Below are 15,158 nucleotides of genomic sequence, written 5' to 3' on the forward strand. Positions count from 1 at the left end.
CACTATCTCAGCCCCGACGCAGCGAGCCGGGCAGCCGCCTCTGCGGGCTGGCGGCGTTCGGAAGCTGGCCGCCGCCAAGTCCAGTTGTTTGACTTAATGTTTCAAGGCCAAGTCCTTTCAGGAAAGTTCTCTCCACGCCCGCCCCCCCCTTCTTAGGAAAATAGATGTGTGATTGACTGGCTTTGCAGGTTTTTAATCCGTCATTCTTTCCAAAGAATCGTGTGAACAGCTCATTTGTCCAATCACATAACTTTTTCGCTCGCTCTCTTTCTCTCTGTCTCTCCTCTTCCAAATGCACGTGGAATGGAAGTGGAACAGGGTGGATGAGCGTTTGGGGGCTGGGGGTGCAGAGCCAGCAAGGGCTGAGGTCTGTGCATGAACCCGGAGGAAGAAGCGCCACCAGCTGCCAGGTTTGGTGGCGGCCACGCGTGGCCACAGGGAAAGGCTGGGATGTAGTGCGCAGATGCTGCGGCTGGGCGTCCCTGCCAGCAGCCCCCCTTACGCCTGTGACAGCTTCAAAGGCCTGGCTTAGTGAATAATCCTGTGTGTGTTTATGCGCCCACCTCTTCCCCACCGTGGGGGGCGGTGCCCGTGCTGGACTTGGCCTTGCCTTTCGTGGCAGCGAGGGTGTGAAGGGCGCATAGTCAGGTGGGTCCTCCTCGTGCTCAGAAGGCGCCATCAGAGCCAAGACGGCTCCTCCTGGGCCAGAGCTCTGAGTCAAGGTGAGATGTGGGCACAGGCACCAGACCTCGCCCCTCGGTGCTGGGGCTGGGGCTGGGACGTGCCAGCCTCAGGCCGGAAGCTGCAGGAGAGCAGGGTAGCGTCCCTCCCGCCTGCCCAGGGCTCCCCACATCTGAACAACGGCCCCTCCCATGGGAAGCACCCAGTGACACTCAGCCAAGAAAGAGGGGGACCCTGGACCAGGAGACAGTGTGGTTCAAGGCCCAGCACTGCCACTTATCTGCCCTGGGACCGAGGGGGTGACAGTCCCTCCTGGGCCTGCTTCCTCGACCAGAGGCCAGATCACAGTGTGCCCAGACTGAGGGGAGAGAGGGCTCGCAGCGCTGGCGAGTCCTGCGACTCGGGGGAGGCACCGTGGTTGCAGCAAGTGCGGTGGCTGCCCCTCCGCAGGAAGCGGCTTCCCCGTGAAGTCGCTGGTGGCGTTTCTGCCGACCTGGGGGCGAGGCGCTCTTATCGTCATGGTGGCCTGTGCGGCCGGAGCTCGGAGCAGCCTCTGTGACGTGCATAGCACCGCCCCCGCCCCCCCGCCCCGTCCCGCCAAGGCTCACCGAGCAAAGGCACCTGAGGGCCGTCGTCCCCCCACCCACAGTGCATGGTGGGCCCGCGGGTGCCAGGGAGCTGTTTCCAGGGCTTTCCAGAGGCCACAGGCCCTGCCTGCTCAGGGCGGGCCAAGGCTTCCCACCCCGTGAGTCGTGCAGAGGGCCCCGGGCGAGGGCCATCAAAGCTGCGCTGAGTAAATGCTCGGGGGCAGCAGCTCCACTTCTGGAGCCGGAGATGAAACTGAAGAAAACAGGATTCCGTCTAGGGACCCTGCAGGGCGTGGCCGCGTGCCAGCAGCCGGGCGCTGGGCCGGTCCCCTGCAGCACAGTCGGCCCAGTGTGGGGCACTCCGCCCGGCAGCCTGGCGTCCCCGGGGGCCGGGGTGAATGGCCTCTCGCTGCGCAGCTCTGCCCGTCCCCTTTTATGAGGTGCTGTCTGGACTGTGATGAATGAGGTGGCGTCCGTCAGCTTTTCGGGGAACCTGACCAGGGGGAAGGTGCTAAGTCTGGCCGGGGGAGGGGCTGGCTTCCTGCCCGTGCGCGCCAGGCCCTCTGTTTCTGTGCCTCAGTTTCTCCGCCTGCACAGCTGGATGGACTGACAAGGAGTGCCCACTCCCCCGCCCCAGCGCCATGGTGTACGTGCGGGCAGGAGAGACAAGGTCCTGGGACCCCCTCCTGCTCGGGCCCCCGCCTCCTGGGCGGCAGGCAGGCAGCCGTGTGCCCAGAGCCAGGCCCAGCTCGCTGGAGAGACAGCCTCTCCCCAGCTCAGGGGCGGCCGCCGGCTGCCTGGGCCCGTGCTGCCGCCCCAGGCCCTAGTCTCCTCACCCAAAAACTGAGAGGCTGTGCCCCGCTGTCCTGCCAGCTCTTGGGTTTAGGGCCGTGTTTCACCCAGCAGGTTCAGGGAAGGTGCTGGCATCAGGGGAAGCTGGGGTCTGAGTCCCAGCCCTGCCACATGGTGGCTGGGCCACCCGAAGCAGACCCCTCACTCCCCCTGCAGGATGTGCAGGGATGTGAAGCCTTCTCCAGGTGGTTATGGATGAGGGGGTCACCGGGCTGGGCAAACTCCTGGGGCACTCTGTCTAGAGGCTGGTGGGTTTTGGCCCCCTCGACTCCAGCCAGCTGCTGGCTGGGCGGAGAGGCTGGGGCGAGAGCCAGCCCCGGGTGGTGGGCGGGGGAGGGGCGTCTCCAGGTGGCATTTGTTGAGGTTGCAGGTACTGCCTGCGCCCAGGGTTACCTAGGCTCACCTGTCAGGCTGTGCTCTGTTATTAACCTATATGCTGTGCAGAGCAGGTGGCCTTGGCCATGGCCAGCTGGGTGTTTGGCCCCAGGGACAGAGCTGGCCTGGACCGTCCCTCCCACGGCTGCCAAGCCCCAGACCCAGGAGGGGCCGCTGTGCCTCCTGTTGTGTCTGGCTGGGCCAGAGCACCGCGCTGACTTTCCAGCGAGATGCAGCTGCCCTTCCTGCCGCGTGCATCTTAAGACAGCATGACAGCAGCCTCCCAGGGAACTTCAAGGAAAGATGCTCCTTATCATGGCCCCACCACGCCTAGCCCTCCCCTGCCCCTCATCCAGGGTCCATGGCTGCACCCTGTTTCACTGAGCAGATAAACCACACAAGACTTCACTACTCTCCCTGGTTGGACGGGAACCATGTTGGTCGTGAACGTCTGTGCGGTGATTCTCTGCCGTCAGCTTGCAGCCCCGGGGAGGGGTGTATATGACAACCTGAAAGGCCACGTGGCCGCTGCAGAATCACAGGCAGGGGGACAGGCAGGCCATTCCAGAGGCAGGGGCGCTTGAGGTGAGACCCACCCCTCAGGGACAGTCGTCGTGAACCAGTGTGTTGGTTTCCAATAAGCAGGCCGCCCCTTCGAAGGGTTTCTTGTTGTCACTCAGGACGATTCGGTCCTTTTTCTCTGTGAGGGCCCTCGGCACTTGCCTCCTTGCATCTCTGAGCTCGTGCCGAGGGCCCCTGGGTGGCCCGCCACTCCCCTGGGGATGCACGCTCAGCAGCATGGTCCACGCTTACGTCTCTGCGCCTCAGAATGGAGTTACCTGTACAGGTGGGATCTGGACCCAGGCCACACATGTCCAGAGTCTGCATGTGAAGTGCTACAGCCAGGGCCTCTCCACCGAGGCCCCACCACCTCCGGGGGCCTGGGAGGGTGTTGTCACCTCCCTTTGCTCATTGAACTCCGTGGGGGGCAGGGACGAGGCTGCGGTGCCCTGTTCCCTGCCGCACGTGGAACCTCCTTTCCTGGCTCCGGGTCTGGCTCCGACTCCAGGGAGGAAGCTGTTGTGAGTGAGCTGGGTGCTGTGCCAGGCACTGGGCCGCAGGGAGCAGGCGAGCCAGCCTTGAAACCGTGGAACCGTAAGGGGGACGGCCAAGAGGCTGCTCTCTGGGATGGCCAGCCTCTGAGTTTCTGCGGCAGAACCTCACTGTGCCCTTACCTAGGGCAAGGACAAGACCCTCCTCCGCGGTGCTGCAGGGGATGTTGTCCTTGCTAAATAACTGTCTGCTTCTGTGTCACCCACAGGGTTTCCCTTTTTGCTCTGGCTGCCAGGGAGCTCAAAGCTGCTTTTTTTTTTTTTTTTTTTTTCCTTTTGCTCAAATTCCCAGGCCTCTCTCTCACTGTGGTTTCTGAGCCATCTCTCTAATGTTCTCTGGTTCAGTCCTAATATAAAGGTCACTGTGTGCCTCCCTGGGCCACCTGGGATACTTTAAAAAACTATTTCATCCGTGGTGTTCAGCGTAGCAGGAGCCGTTTCTTTTTCACCATTATGCTTCGTTGCATGACTAGACCTCGGTTTATTTCTTCATCCTGCTGTCGATGGACACTTGGGTTGTTGCCGGTCCGGGTCATTGGGAAAAGAGCTGTGGACCACTCTGGCTCACGTCTCTAGGTGGACGTAGCCTCGTATCTCTCAGGAATACACCCAGGATGGAACCGCTGAGCGATGAGATATTCACATGACTGGCATTCGGAGATGTCTCCCAAACGTTTTCCCAGAGCTCTGCGCCTTTGCACCGCCACCAGCCGCGCCTGAGTCCCTGCTGCTCACGCCCTGCCCACACGCGGTCTCTCGCTCTGGCCCTTGTGAGGTGCGCGGCGTGAACTGCCCTTAGCTTGCCTCCCACTGGTGGCTAGTGACACTGGGCAGTTTCCCCGTGCGCAGGGGCCATGCGGACCTCCTGGTGTGCGTGCTGGTTTTAACCCTTTTTAAGGGGCACTCACGTGCACAGGCAGAAGCGGCTGGCAGAGCACAAGTCCCGGCTGGACCCCTGGGTGGCTGTGGGGTCAGTGCAGCTCCGTTCCTGAGCTGGGCCCACACTTTCCACCGAATGGGAGCTCCGCACGGTGGACCCGAAGCAGCCCCCAGAGAGGGGAGGCCTGGCCCGTCGCAAGCAGGGCACCTGCCTTAGGACATTTCTCCTCTTGGGGACAGGCCAGGGCCGAGGTTCTGGGTGCAGGTCCTGTTCTCCCGGCTGAGCTCTGGGCACGCTCCCCAGCCACCTGAGCCCCAGCGTCTTCGTCTGTCCAGGGGGCTGCCGGTGCCACCTCCCCGGAACAGCCTGAGGGTGCGCCAGCATGGTGTCCTGCTTAGAGTGACCCCCATCACCGACTGGGCCCCCCGGCCATGGGGGAGAGGACTCCAGGCCTTCTGTGAGTGGGACTGTTCAACCGCGCCGTCCCCAGGAGGGAGGGACACCCCCCTCCCCGCACTCCCTCATCCTGGGCCTCCCCTTGGGCGTGCGAGCCCGGGGCCAGCAGGGCAAGCCATGGGGCCCTTCCTGGCGTCGAGCGGTTCTAGCCTCGAAAGGAGGGGGTGGGGCGGCATCTCTGGGGGAAGCAGGAGTGAGCAGCCGCCTGTGCCCCTCTGGGCCTGGGCGGGGGCACCGGGGACTCCTCAGGGGGCTCCACCGTTGGAGAGCCCATTGCAAGGGCTGGGCCAGCTTGCTTTCATCTAAACGCACACCAGGTGCTCTCTGTGTTTCTGTCAAAATATCCTGAACAGCTGTCAGGGCTCCTCTGCAGCGAGGCCGGCTGCCCAGCCCCCTGCAGGCCCCCCCTCTGCCACAGCCAGCCTTTCAGGTGGTGGCAGCCAGGCCTCCCAGCCCTGTGTCCGCGGGCAGGCCGCTGACCCTCCCGGGCCCGTGCCTTGTCAGCTGTGAGGTGGCCGCCGTGGCGCGAGGTCCTGCGCCAGGTCCCCGGAGGGGAGGGCACTCCGCCACTGCCCCTGCCATGAACAGTATTATGAGCACAGCATCCAGTCGGCCTGGAGAAGGGGCCCTGGGGGCACTGGCCGGGTGGCCACCCCTCCTCTCAGGGGGCCCAGAGCGCCCCCTGCTGCTTGTCCCCGGCCGCGCGCACAGCGGTTCGGCAGGTCTGTCATCGCGTGGACGCTGGCCCATCACCTGCAGAGCGGGAGTGCGGCCCCGTCCCTGCCGAGAAGAGCCCCGGGGGAGAGCCCCCTGCGGTATCTGGCAGCTGTGGGCCATGTGGGCTCTGGCCAGGGCAGCCTCGAGGGCTCTTCACCTGCCCAGTCAGCACCGCCGGCCGGTCGCCCACCCCGATCTCGCACACACTGCGGGCCACACCCTGCGCCGACTGCACTCGCCTCGGACCGGCCAGAGCCCGCGGCGGGGCTCTTCCACCCGCTCACGGAAGAGGGAATCGGGGCTCCGTGTGGCCGGGCCCAAGGTCACACAGCAGTCAGGGCCAGCCCAGCCTGAGCCTGTGGCTCAAGCACCCTCTGCCAGACCCAGCGGACTAGAAGAGTGGAAAGGCCGCACCCACTCGGGGGGACAGCCCCCTCCCCCAGCCCCCATGGCCGTCCCTGGCCCAGGTGTGGGAGGTGTTCAGGCCACAGGTGGATGTAGTTAGGAACCTCTAGGGTCAGGCCTGAATGCTCACTGGGAACAAAGAAAGGGAAAGAAAATGGAAACCGCCCTTGCTGTCTGGACAACCTGCGGGGGCACAAGGGCGTGTGCCGGGGCTGCTGGGGCCCGGTGGGGCCCGGCCCCCCAGGGAGCTGCATCTGTCCCGTGGACGGCGCTGCCGCTCTGGGGTGCCCTTCCAGGGGCGACGTCAGGCTCCCCTTCTGGCAGGTCCTGCGCGGGCTCCCTGGCCAGCATCCCCGAGGCCTCTGTTCACTCGCCCCTGCATCCCTTCATTCCGGAGGCGGGGGGTGGGGTCCTGGAGACCACGGAGTGGGCATGAGAGGACGCCGCGGCCAGTGGCCAGGACGGCTTGGAGGAGGACAGCACGCGGGGGTTGCGGGGGAGGGGAGCAGTGGGTGTGGCTGGTGGGCTCCAGGGAACCTCTCCCGCCACGCCAGGGAGGCTGGATCTGGCCTCGGGCTGGGGAGCTGCAGAGGCGGTGGGAGCCCCACCCCGGCCCTCTCGGACCTCGCTGCTGTTTTTGTGCAGCCCCCAGTGTCCGTGTGCCTCCGCCTCCCACACCGGCCCCTGCGGGTGTGTTGGGGACGCTGTCCTCAGCGCCGGAGCCTGCGGCAGGCCTGGGGGCAGCTGTGGGGGGCTCACCTCCGCGGGCTCCCCTGGATGGACCATCCTCAGGGCTGGCCCGGGCTGCCTGTTGGCCCTCGGGTGGGGAGGCATTTCCATGTGTCCAGCAGCCTGGGTTTGGCGAGAGGGCGTTTCACCCTGGTAAGCGGTTCTCAGAAGGAAATGCTCTGGGGCCTGGCGCTGCCCCCGACTGAGGGCTCAGGTGCTTGCGGGCCCCCACGGTGGGGCCCCTCCAAGGACATGAGGAATTCAGAATGCACGTGGCCCCCGCGCGTGGGGCCTGGGCTCCAGGGACGACCGGGCTGAGGCCAGGCCGGGGCTCCAAGGCCCCGAGCCTCAGACACCTACTCTGTGCTCATCGCCCTTTGGTGATAGGGGTAGACTGGCCCCTGTGCCTAGATCTCTAGGCTGGGATGGGCTCGCAGAGAGCCGGCTGCCTGGGGATGACCCACGGGCCCCGGACAGTCCGAAGGACGCAAGCCGCTTGTTCGTCTGCTTGGGCTGCCTGTCCTCTGCCAGGAGCCAAGGCCATGTGCCAGGAGCAAGAACCACCACAGAGACACCCCTGACCTCAGGAAATGCACAGCCTGGAGAGGCATCACACAGGTAACCAGATGGCGCAGAGTGATAGGTATTCCGGTGCCACGGGGCAGAGAGCAGGCACCGCACCCAGGTGAGGGCCTCTGGAGGAGGTGGCTTGTTCCTTGGGAACAGTCACAGGTAGCCAGTGCCTTAGGGCAGAGCAGCAAACTCAGACACCTGCAGGGGCAGGTGGGACACGTAACGGGGTAAGACAGACCTGGACTAAGAATAGGGAGCAATAGGGAATGGTGGGAAGTGTGGCAAAATAGAAGCCGCCAGCCCCATTCAAGGGAGCAGCTGCCACACGGTGTCAGCTCATTTTTGCTGAGGGAATGCTGGCAAGTGTTTCAAAACAAGCCGCATTTCCAGCTTTTGTTTTTGAAAAACACCATGGGGGCCCCACCAGACACGTTCAGGGGCACCGGTGTATGCCTCGGCCTCGCTGTGCATGCAAAGTGGGCACAGGCGGCGGCAGGGCCCCCAGCCAGCGTTGGGGGTTCGGGGAGCCTCAGTGGTCTGGGTAGGGGAGTCCCCCGAGACCGCTACCGTACGGGGGGCAGCCGGGGCACCGGCACTCGTTCTCGGCGCCTCCAGGTGCCGGCAGTGAAGGGGCCAGGAGAGCTGCACAGGAAGCAGCTGGCACCGCGGGCTCAGTCCGGGATGGCAGGTGCCACCAGGCTGAAACGCACTGTAAACAGGCCCGTTTCCTCCCCGAGGACAGAGCGGCCAAGAGGGCAGATGCTGGGGTCCCTGGGGAAGCCCTTCGTCTGATCGGCCCCCCACCCGCCCTCCGCCAGGGTGGCACGCGTCCCTGCTCTGGCCGGCCCAGGGAGCCGGTGGCCTTGAGGCTCAGAGGAGGCGCAGCGGCGTCCCGGTGCTCTGCCCGGGCGAGCCCCGTCGCGGTGGAGGCCGAGCCCAGCCCAGCGCCCCGGGAGCAGGTCTGCGCGCACGGTGCCTTTCCCTTCGTTTTTCTTGTTGGCTTGTCACAAACACTGCGCCGTCCTCACAGCGCTCGTCGAAGCTGGCCCCCATGCCCCAGGGCCCGTCCCTGTCCTGAAGCGGACCCGAAGCGAGGCGTGCCTCTGCCCACGGGCCGCTCGGGGGGCCGGCCGGAGGCCACCAGCACGTGAGTGACTCCCGGGTGTAGGACATGTCCATGCGCCAAGCGAAGAATCGCTGAAAGGAGCCAGGATTTAAATTGGTGCGAAAGCTCTGCCATCTCCTGCCTGTGACTTTGGGCAGGTCCCACCCCCTCTTGTGCCTGTGTCATCATTTCTGGAATGGAGGAGCCAGCGCACCAGTTGCACGGAGTGCCGTGCAGCAGACGTGGGGGCCAGGACCCAGGTGTCCCCCGTTCCTGTGGCACAGCGTCTGCGGCTCGCCCACTCCCCAAGCCAGGGGATCTTTCCCCGTACCCTGGGGCTTGCCTGCTCCCTGGGTGGGAGCTCCAGTCTGTGGCCAAGTCCCTTGCTGCCTCAGTTTATCCACCAGGGCCCCGAGCCCCTGGAACTGGCCCAGCAAGCACCTCCTTCTGCTGGGAGAGACTCCTGGTCCTTCCCAGCCAGAAGGCAGGTCGGCCAGGGTCGGGTGCTGGGGCTCGGGGCAAAGGGATGTCCAGTTAGCAGCCCTGCCTCTCAGCCCGGCTCACCACATCCGCGTGGGGGTCAGAGCATCAGGGACCGTTGGACCAAGGCTTGGGGCAGGAGGTGCAGATGATGCAACCGCCCCTCTCTCTGGGTGGCCGCCCTGCCCACTGCAGCCCACACGTGCACAGGGTGTCTCTCGCAGCTGTGGGCGCAGGACCCTACCACACCTTTAGCTCCTCGGACGAGCAGCAGCAAGAGGGAGGAGCATAGCCATCCTGTAGTCCCCGGGAGGGGTACCAGGCCCCGGGGGACAGTCTTGGGGTGACCAGGGCCCCTCACCATTGCATACAGAGCTGCCTGGAGCCCCTCCTCTTCCAGGCCCTAGCCCATCGTCTCTCTCTGAGGCCACCACCCTGGCTGGGCACCTGCTATGCTCCTGCCCCTCCCCCGATGGTGTCAGGCTCCACTGTTAGTTACCCAAGGGGCCCGGCTCACCCGTGGCAGGAGGAGGGCATCGGGGCAGGGGTGGCGGGGGCGGTGGTAGTTCTGGCTGCATGTTACCCAGGATGCACCTCTGCTTTCTCATTTGCACAGAGACTCCAGGGGAGTCACCTGGGGAAGGGTTACCCCGACCTCTACCTGTTAGAGGTGAGCAGATGGACAGGGGAGGCCCAGGCCCCGCCCTCCTCCCTCCACAGAGCTCTCACCCCCGGGGAGGGCCCAGCCAGCAGAAGCGGGTCCCCTTTCCCTTCCTGGCCGAGGAGCCTGGGCCTCAGAGGGGCCCGGGGCAAGGACTCTTTAGGCCTGGGCTTTTATTTCAGTTTGTCCCGCCACGTGATTTTAGAGCAGCTGGAGAGGCCCTGCCTGTGTGAGCTGGCTGGCCAGGGAGGGCAGGTCTCTGTCCTCGGTGGCAGGGGTTGCCCCAGGCTGGGGGGTCCCAAGTAGGGGCTGGAGGCCTCCAGGCTGCTTATCTCAGGCCTCGCGCTGAGGCTCGGCCCAGGCAGGTGGGACTGAGGACGGCTAGTGAGGGACACAGGAGCCTGGGGAGCCCTGGCCAGCGTGGCTTCATGGGTTGGGTGTCGTCCCATAGACTGAAAGGTCGCTGGTTCAATTTCCAGTCAGGGCACATGGCTGGGTTGTAGGCCAGGTCCCCATTGGGGGCAAGTGATCAACGTTTCTCTCCCTCTCTTTATCCCTCTCTTTCCCCTTCTAAAAATAAATGAAATCTTTAAAAAAATAAAAATAAAAGAGCCAGGGGCACGGAGGGCCGGGTGGGGTGGGGCGGGGTGGGGGGGACACAGGCCTGAGGGCTGAGCCTGTCTGAGTGAGGACAGGGACCTGATGCCGGGGCCAGGGTTGCAGCAAGGACGTCCAGGCCGGACGGCTCGGGGCCCTCAGGAGCCGGGTGAGGCAGGGCTCCGCAGCCCGGCTGGGTAGAGGCAGGGCGGTGTGGGGAGGCCCTCCTGCGTAGGCGGCTTTGTGGGCGACAGGACCCAGCCCTCTTCCGGAGGCACCCAGGGAGCCTGCCCACGTCGGCTGCCCCACCTGCCTGGTGCACCTCCAGGACCTAGGACGGAGGTTGAAGCAGCATGTCCGACACCTGCGGCCGACTCGGCCACCCCGCAACATGATCACTGACCCTCACGCCCCTGCCAGCAGCCGCCTGGGCCAGGAGGTCGATGGCCCAGCAAGCTGCCACCTTGCCAGTGTGCGCCCTAGGCCGCCAGGGGACAGCCAGCAGGGCCATGGCGGAGGCCTCGTGTCTGGGCCCCGGGCAGGCGCCTCCAGAAAAGCGCGAGGAACGCGGGCGGGGCGCGGCTCTCCTGGTGGCGTCCTGGCCTTCGCAGGAGCTCGGCCCCAAGCCTCCTACAGACGACAGCTCAGGCCTGTGGGTCCTGGGCTGCTGGGGCTCAGACAGCAAAGCCCCCTTGGCCCAGCCTCGTCACCTCAGCCCCAGACCTGACACCCTCTCGTCCTTTTCCTCCAGCCTTGTCAGCACAGGCTGGCGTTGGTGCCCCTCCCGACGGCACTGCCCTCCGGGGCCCGCTCCCTGAATCTGCTGGGCCAGCCCCTGCCACCGGGGGTGCAGCCTATCCTTCCGAGACAGTCGGGGACAACGACCCACGCCCCTCCCATGTGGGCAATGACGGGGCCCCTCGTTTCCGGAGCCTCTGTGTGGCCCTGGCCTGGAGTAGACCAGGGTGGGGATGGGTCCCTGACCCCTCAGGAAGTGCCCACAGAGAGGCGGCACCTGGGGGTGCCCTCGGTCGGTGGGTCCAGGAGAGGGCCAGGGGCGTGGACGCTCCTTGCCGGGCGGTCCCGGCCACCATTTTCCTTTGGCCGCTACAAAGATCTCCCCGTGACGCAGTCCAGGCCCACGCATAGATCAGCCTTATCCTCTCCCCTGTCATCCTCTCCTTCCCTTGGCCCACAGCGCCCGAGGGGGAGGAATAGCTGGTGACAGGCAGCGCCCTGCCTGGTGGCAGCCTTGGTTCGTTCAGCTGATGGTGGGCTTCCTGGGCGCTTGCCCTTGGCCAGGCCTGCGTGGGCGACCCCGGAGGGCAGGGAGCCCGGTCCCCCTCTAGGCAGCCTGTCAGCAGGGCACCAGCAGACAGGGATGGGGGCCTGGCGGCCAGTCCTGTGTGTTCGGGGAAGACAGCAACGTGCCCTGTGGGAGAGAGCATGGAGCCGGAAAGGGGACCGAGTGGGTGAGGCCTTGAAGCGTGAGTAGGAGTTTCCAGGATGCAAAATGGACAGAGGCCGGGGGGCGGCGGCACAGGGTGCCCGAGCAGCCACGGGCCCTGGACGCTGGGAGGCTGGCACGTGGAGGGCGGGCACCTACTCAGGGTGGGCCCTCCTCACGGCTGAGGGGCTCGGCTGTGATGAGTGCAGTGGGGGCCAGAGCAGAGCTTACGCAGGCGGGAGTGGGGGCTGCAGGAGCGGGGCTGGGGAGCCGGGGGTGGCGGCAGGGCAGGAGGAGCGGAAGGGGCCGACTTGAGTCGAAGGCCCCCCCGTACCCTTGGACAGGGGCCTGGTGTTGGGGGTGGGGGGCAGGTTGTGGAAGTCGTGCCGGCTCCTGATCTCCCCGCCCTGCGCCACAGCTCTGTGCCTCTGCTTCCAACTCCCAGACCAGGGCAGAGGGACCCCTCGAGGCTGCTGTGCACAAGGGCCCACCGACAGATTGGGGCTCAGCGGGAGACACCAGAATGCCTCCCACAGGACCCCGAGCGCCGAGAGGAGCCCCTCGGTGGGACAACTGCCGGGACACCTGCCCCACGTTCAGCTTTGGGGCTGATCGGGGAGGCCAGCAGCGAGGCCAATGGACGGGATGTAGGGTGGGAACCCAGCCTGATGTCCCTCTTTCTGGAAGCTTCCCTGACCCCCTCCATCTTCCCATAAATACCCTCACCCCCGTCTGCTCTGCTCCCACTGCCAAGGGCACATCTTTGCTGGGCTTCTGGGCTCAGCCTCCACTGTGCGCCGTGTCTGAGGTTCCGCGGGTCACAGGTCCCTGGCCAGCATGGAGTGGGGGCTTTGGGCCTTCAGGGTGGGCGGGCCCAGCACGCGTCCCTCCACGTTCCCCACCGCCCCCCTCCGGCCCACAGCAACGTCCCGTAATTAAGACATAAAGTCCACGATTTCCTCTGTGTGTTGGTGAACATGGGCCGGTTGCTAACACAATCCTTTCTTTTAATGGATTCCTGAATTTAAATGATAGGTAATTAAACATAATTAGCCACGTAGGCCATTCGGGGGTACGGACTATATGCGGGGGGTGGGGGGCAGCCGGCCAGAGTGTCACTACAAAGCCTTTTCTTTTGTGGGCGGATTCCTTGTTCCCTTCTGGGGCAGAGTTCACCTGATGGGCAGCAAACCTGGCCTGAGGGCCCTGTGAAGGCGCCCGAGGAGTGGAGTCTCGGGGCCCCATGCTCAGGGACTTGGGCAGTGAATCGGGCTGGGGGTGTTTCCTGGGAGAAGTTTTTTCCACTTTGAGCAGTGGACACAACACTGACTTCACTGTTGTGGAGAGAAAAGGGAACCAGACGGGAATGGGGGGAGGGGCACAGAGGAGGGAAGGGGTCGTGGGATGGTGTCAAGGGCGTCAGCACCTGGGCAAGCTCCGCCTGAAGCCCACCTGGCTGACCCCCTCCCCTGACAACACCGCATCACAGTCCCCCCTGCCCTGTGTCACCTGGAGGCAGCCAGAGCCCCTCCTCCATGAAGCCCCCATGCAGGGTCCCCTTGGTGCCGCAAGGACCCCACAGGCACCCGCATGTGTCGAGTGGTCTCACCCTCCGTCCCCAGCATCCGGCCAGGCCTCAGGGAATGCCTGGGGTTGCACAGATGACAGCCACCGGAGGTCCCAGAGCCCAGGCCCCCAGTCCCCCAGTCAGGGAGTGGCGCTGCCAGCCCTCCGCTAGGCGGGGGCAGCCTCGAGGGCACCGGCCAGATGGCACATGGGCCCCCCGGGGTTTGGGCAGGAGGGAGCTCAACCTCTCCAGGGCATGTTCCTTCTGCTGGTAGCCCGGACGGAGCAGGGGCCCTCGGTCACTCTCCCACGGCGCCCTGAGCAGGCTTCCAGTGGCAGGGGCGTGGGCAGGTCTCCAGGGGGAGGCGGCAGTCAGGGACGCGTGTCCTGAGTAGGGGTGGCTGGGACCCGGGTGTGGACCGACTGACCTCTGCCCCGCTCCCCAGGCCCAGCGACGAGCACCACCCGGAAGTGAAGGCCGACGGGTACGTGGACAACCTGGCGGAGGCCGTGGACCTGCTGCTGCAGCACGCGGACAAGTGACCTTCGGGAGGGTCCCCAGCCTCCTGCCACCCTGCCCCCGGGCCACCCAAGGATTCAGGCGCAGGAGAGTGCGGCAGCCAGACAGCTGAGGGCTGCCGGCCCTTCCCGTCTCCCTCCCGTGGTGACCCGGCCCCCCCGCAGGGCCGCCCAGACACCCCGCTCCCCGCCCACGCAGCCCTAGTGACGTCGGGGCGGGGCAGGCCCCAGAGCAGGTGCTCCGGGCATGTCCGGAGCCCCAACCCCACCGCTCTCGTGAGCGCCCGGTCTGCAGTGCTCCTGCAGGGGCCCAGGGGCGGTCGCCGGCTGACTCTTTACCAGACGTTCTTTGCCTCGCAGTGAGGAGCCCGGAGACAGCGGGCCTCCCGGGACAGCCTAGTGACCAGCCCTGCCCAGCCCCCACCCCCACCGGGACTCAGCACGACCGCTGAGCACCCCCCAACACACACACACACACACCCCCCGCCTGCCCACCCCTTTCCTGTCCCAAGTCATGTTTGGAGCTAAAAGCCGGGGCGGCCCCCAGGGGCACTTGGAAGACCACGGGCTACAAAGCGAGAAAGCTAACCCCTGGGGTCAAGGGCACAGGCGCAGAGGGTGCCTTCTGGAGCCAGAACTCGGTAGACTTGAGTGCACCGCGCCCACTGTACGCAGGAGGGACTGTTCAATAAACTGCCCTGACCTGCAGCCGGCTGGGGCGTTGACTGCCGAGGGCCGCGGGCTGGGAGGGGGGTAGGCGCACTCCTGCCGTGCGCGTGGACCATCGGCCAGCCTGGGGCCGGGGCCCCGAGCCGCCTTGCCTGCGCCGGCCCTTTCGTTTAACACGTGGGGAGACAGAGGCTCCGAGGGGACGGTGAGCGGCCCTAGGCCCCAAGGGGGCCAAGGTGGACCGGGTGAACGCCGGCCTTCCCTCCCGAGTAGCCCCGCGGCCGGCGGCCGGCAGCAGGCGGCCTCACGCTCCTGACCACTCGGAGCCTGGTTCAGGTCTCTAAAGCAGGCGTCAGCTGAACGGACAGCTGGGTCGGTGTATTTCCCCCCAGGGTCAGCCCGGTGGCCGGCGATCAATCTTGGGAGACAGTGTCTCATAAAAGCTGCCCCCGGTCCTCCGGGACAGGATTCCCGCTCAAGGAGAGCAGACAGTGTTAAACCGCTGGACCCCGCAACCCGAGCCCCCAGCATGGTGGGGACCCAGCAGGCAAGCCAAGAGTAGGAGCGACCCGTGGCAGTGATGTCTTTTTATCAAGATGGGGGGCCCCTGGGCTGGTGTCACTGGCCCATGAGGGACGAGGGGTGTTTGGCTTGTTAGCTGGAAAATACGCAAATCACCTGCTCTTTGCTGGAGCCCTAATCACAGCTCGTTGGGCAATTCAGGTGGGGCTTGGAGGGAGACTTGGT

General features: G+C 65.5%; 1 protein-coding gene across 1 annotated transcript in view; it reads left to right on the top strand.

Moving 5' to 3' along the window:
• LHPP (phospholysine phosphohistidine inorganic pyrophosphate phosphatase) overlaps positions 1–14,444 on the top strand; it is a 75,861-nt gene extending 61,417 nt beyond the window's left edge. The window contains exon 7 of the mRNA XM_054581664.1: positions 13,670–14,444. Within this exon, the coding sequence (XP_054437639.1) occupies positions 13,670–13,766 (97 nt within the window). The 3' untranslated portion in view covers positions 13,767–14,444. The remainder of the gene's footprint in view (positions 1–13,669) is intronic.
• Positions 14,445–15,158: the final 714 nt, after the last annotated feature.

The sequence above is a fragment of the Pteronotus mesoamericanus genome, unplaced genomic scaffold (genome assembly GCF_021234165.1).
Source record: "Pteronotus mesoamericanus isolate MK-2021 breed Mesoamerican mustached bat unplaced genomic scaffold, CSHL_Meso_final contig_657, whole genome shotgun sequence".
Lineage (NCBI taxonomy): Eukaryota > Metazoa > Chordata > Mammalia > Chiroptera > Mormoopidae > Pteronotus > Pteronotus mesoamericanus.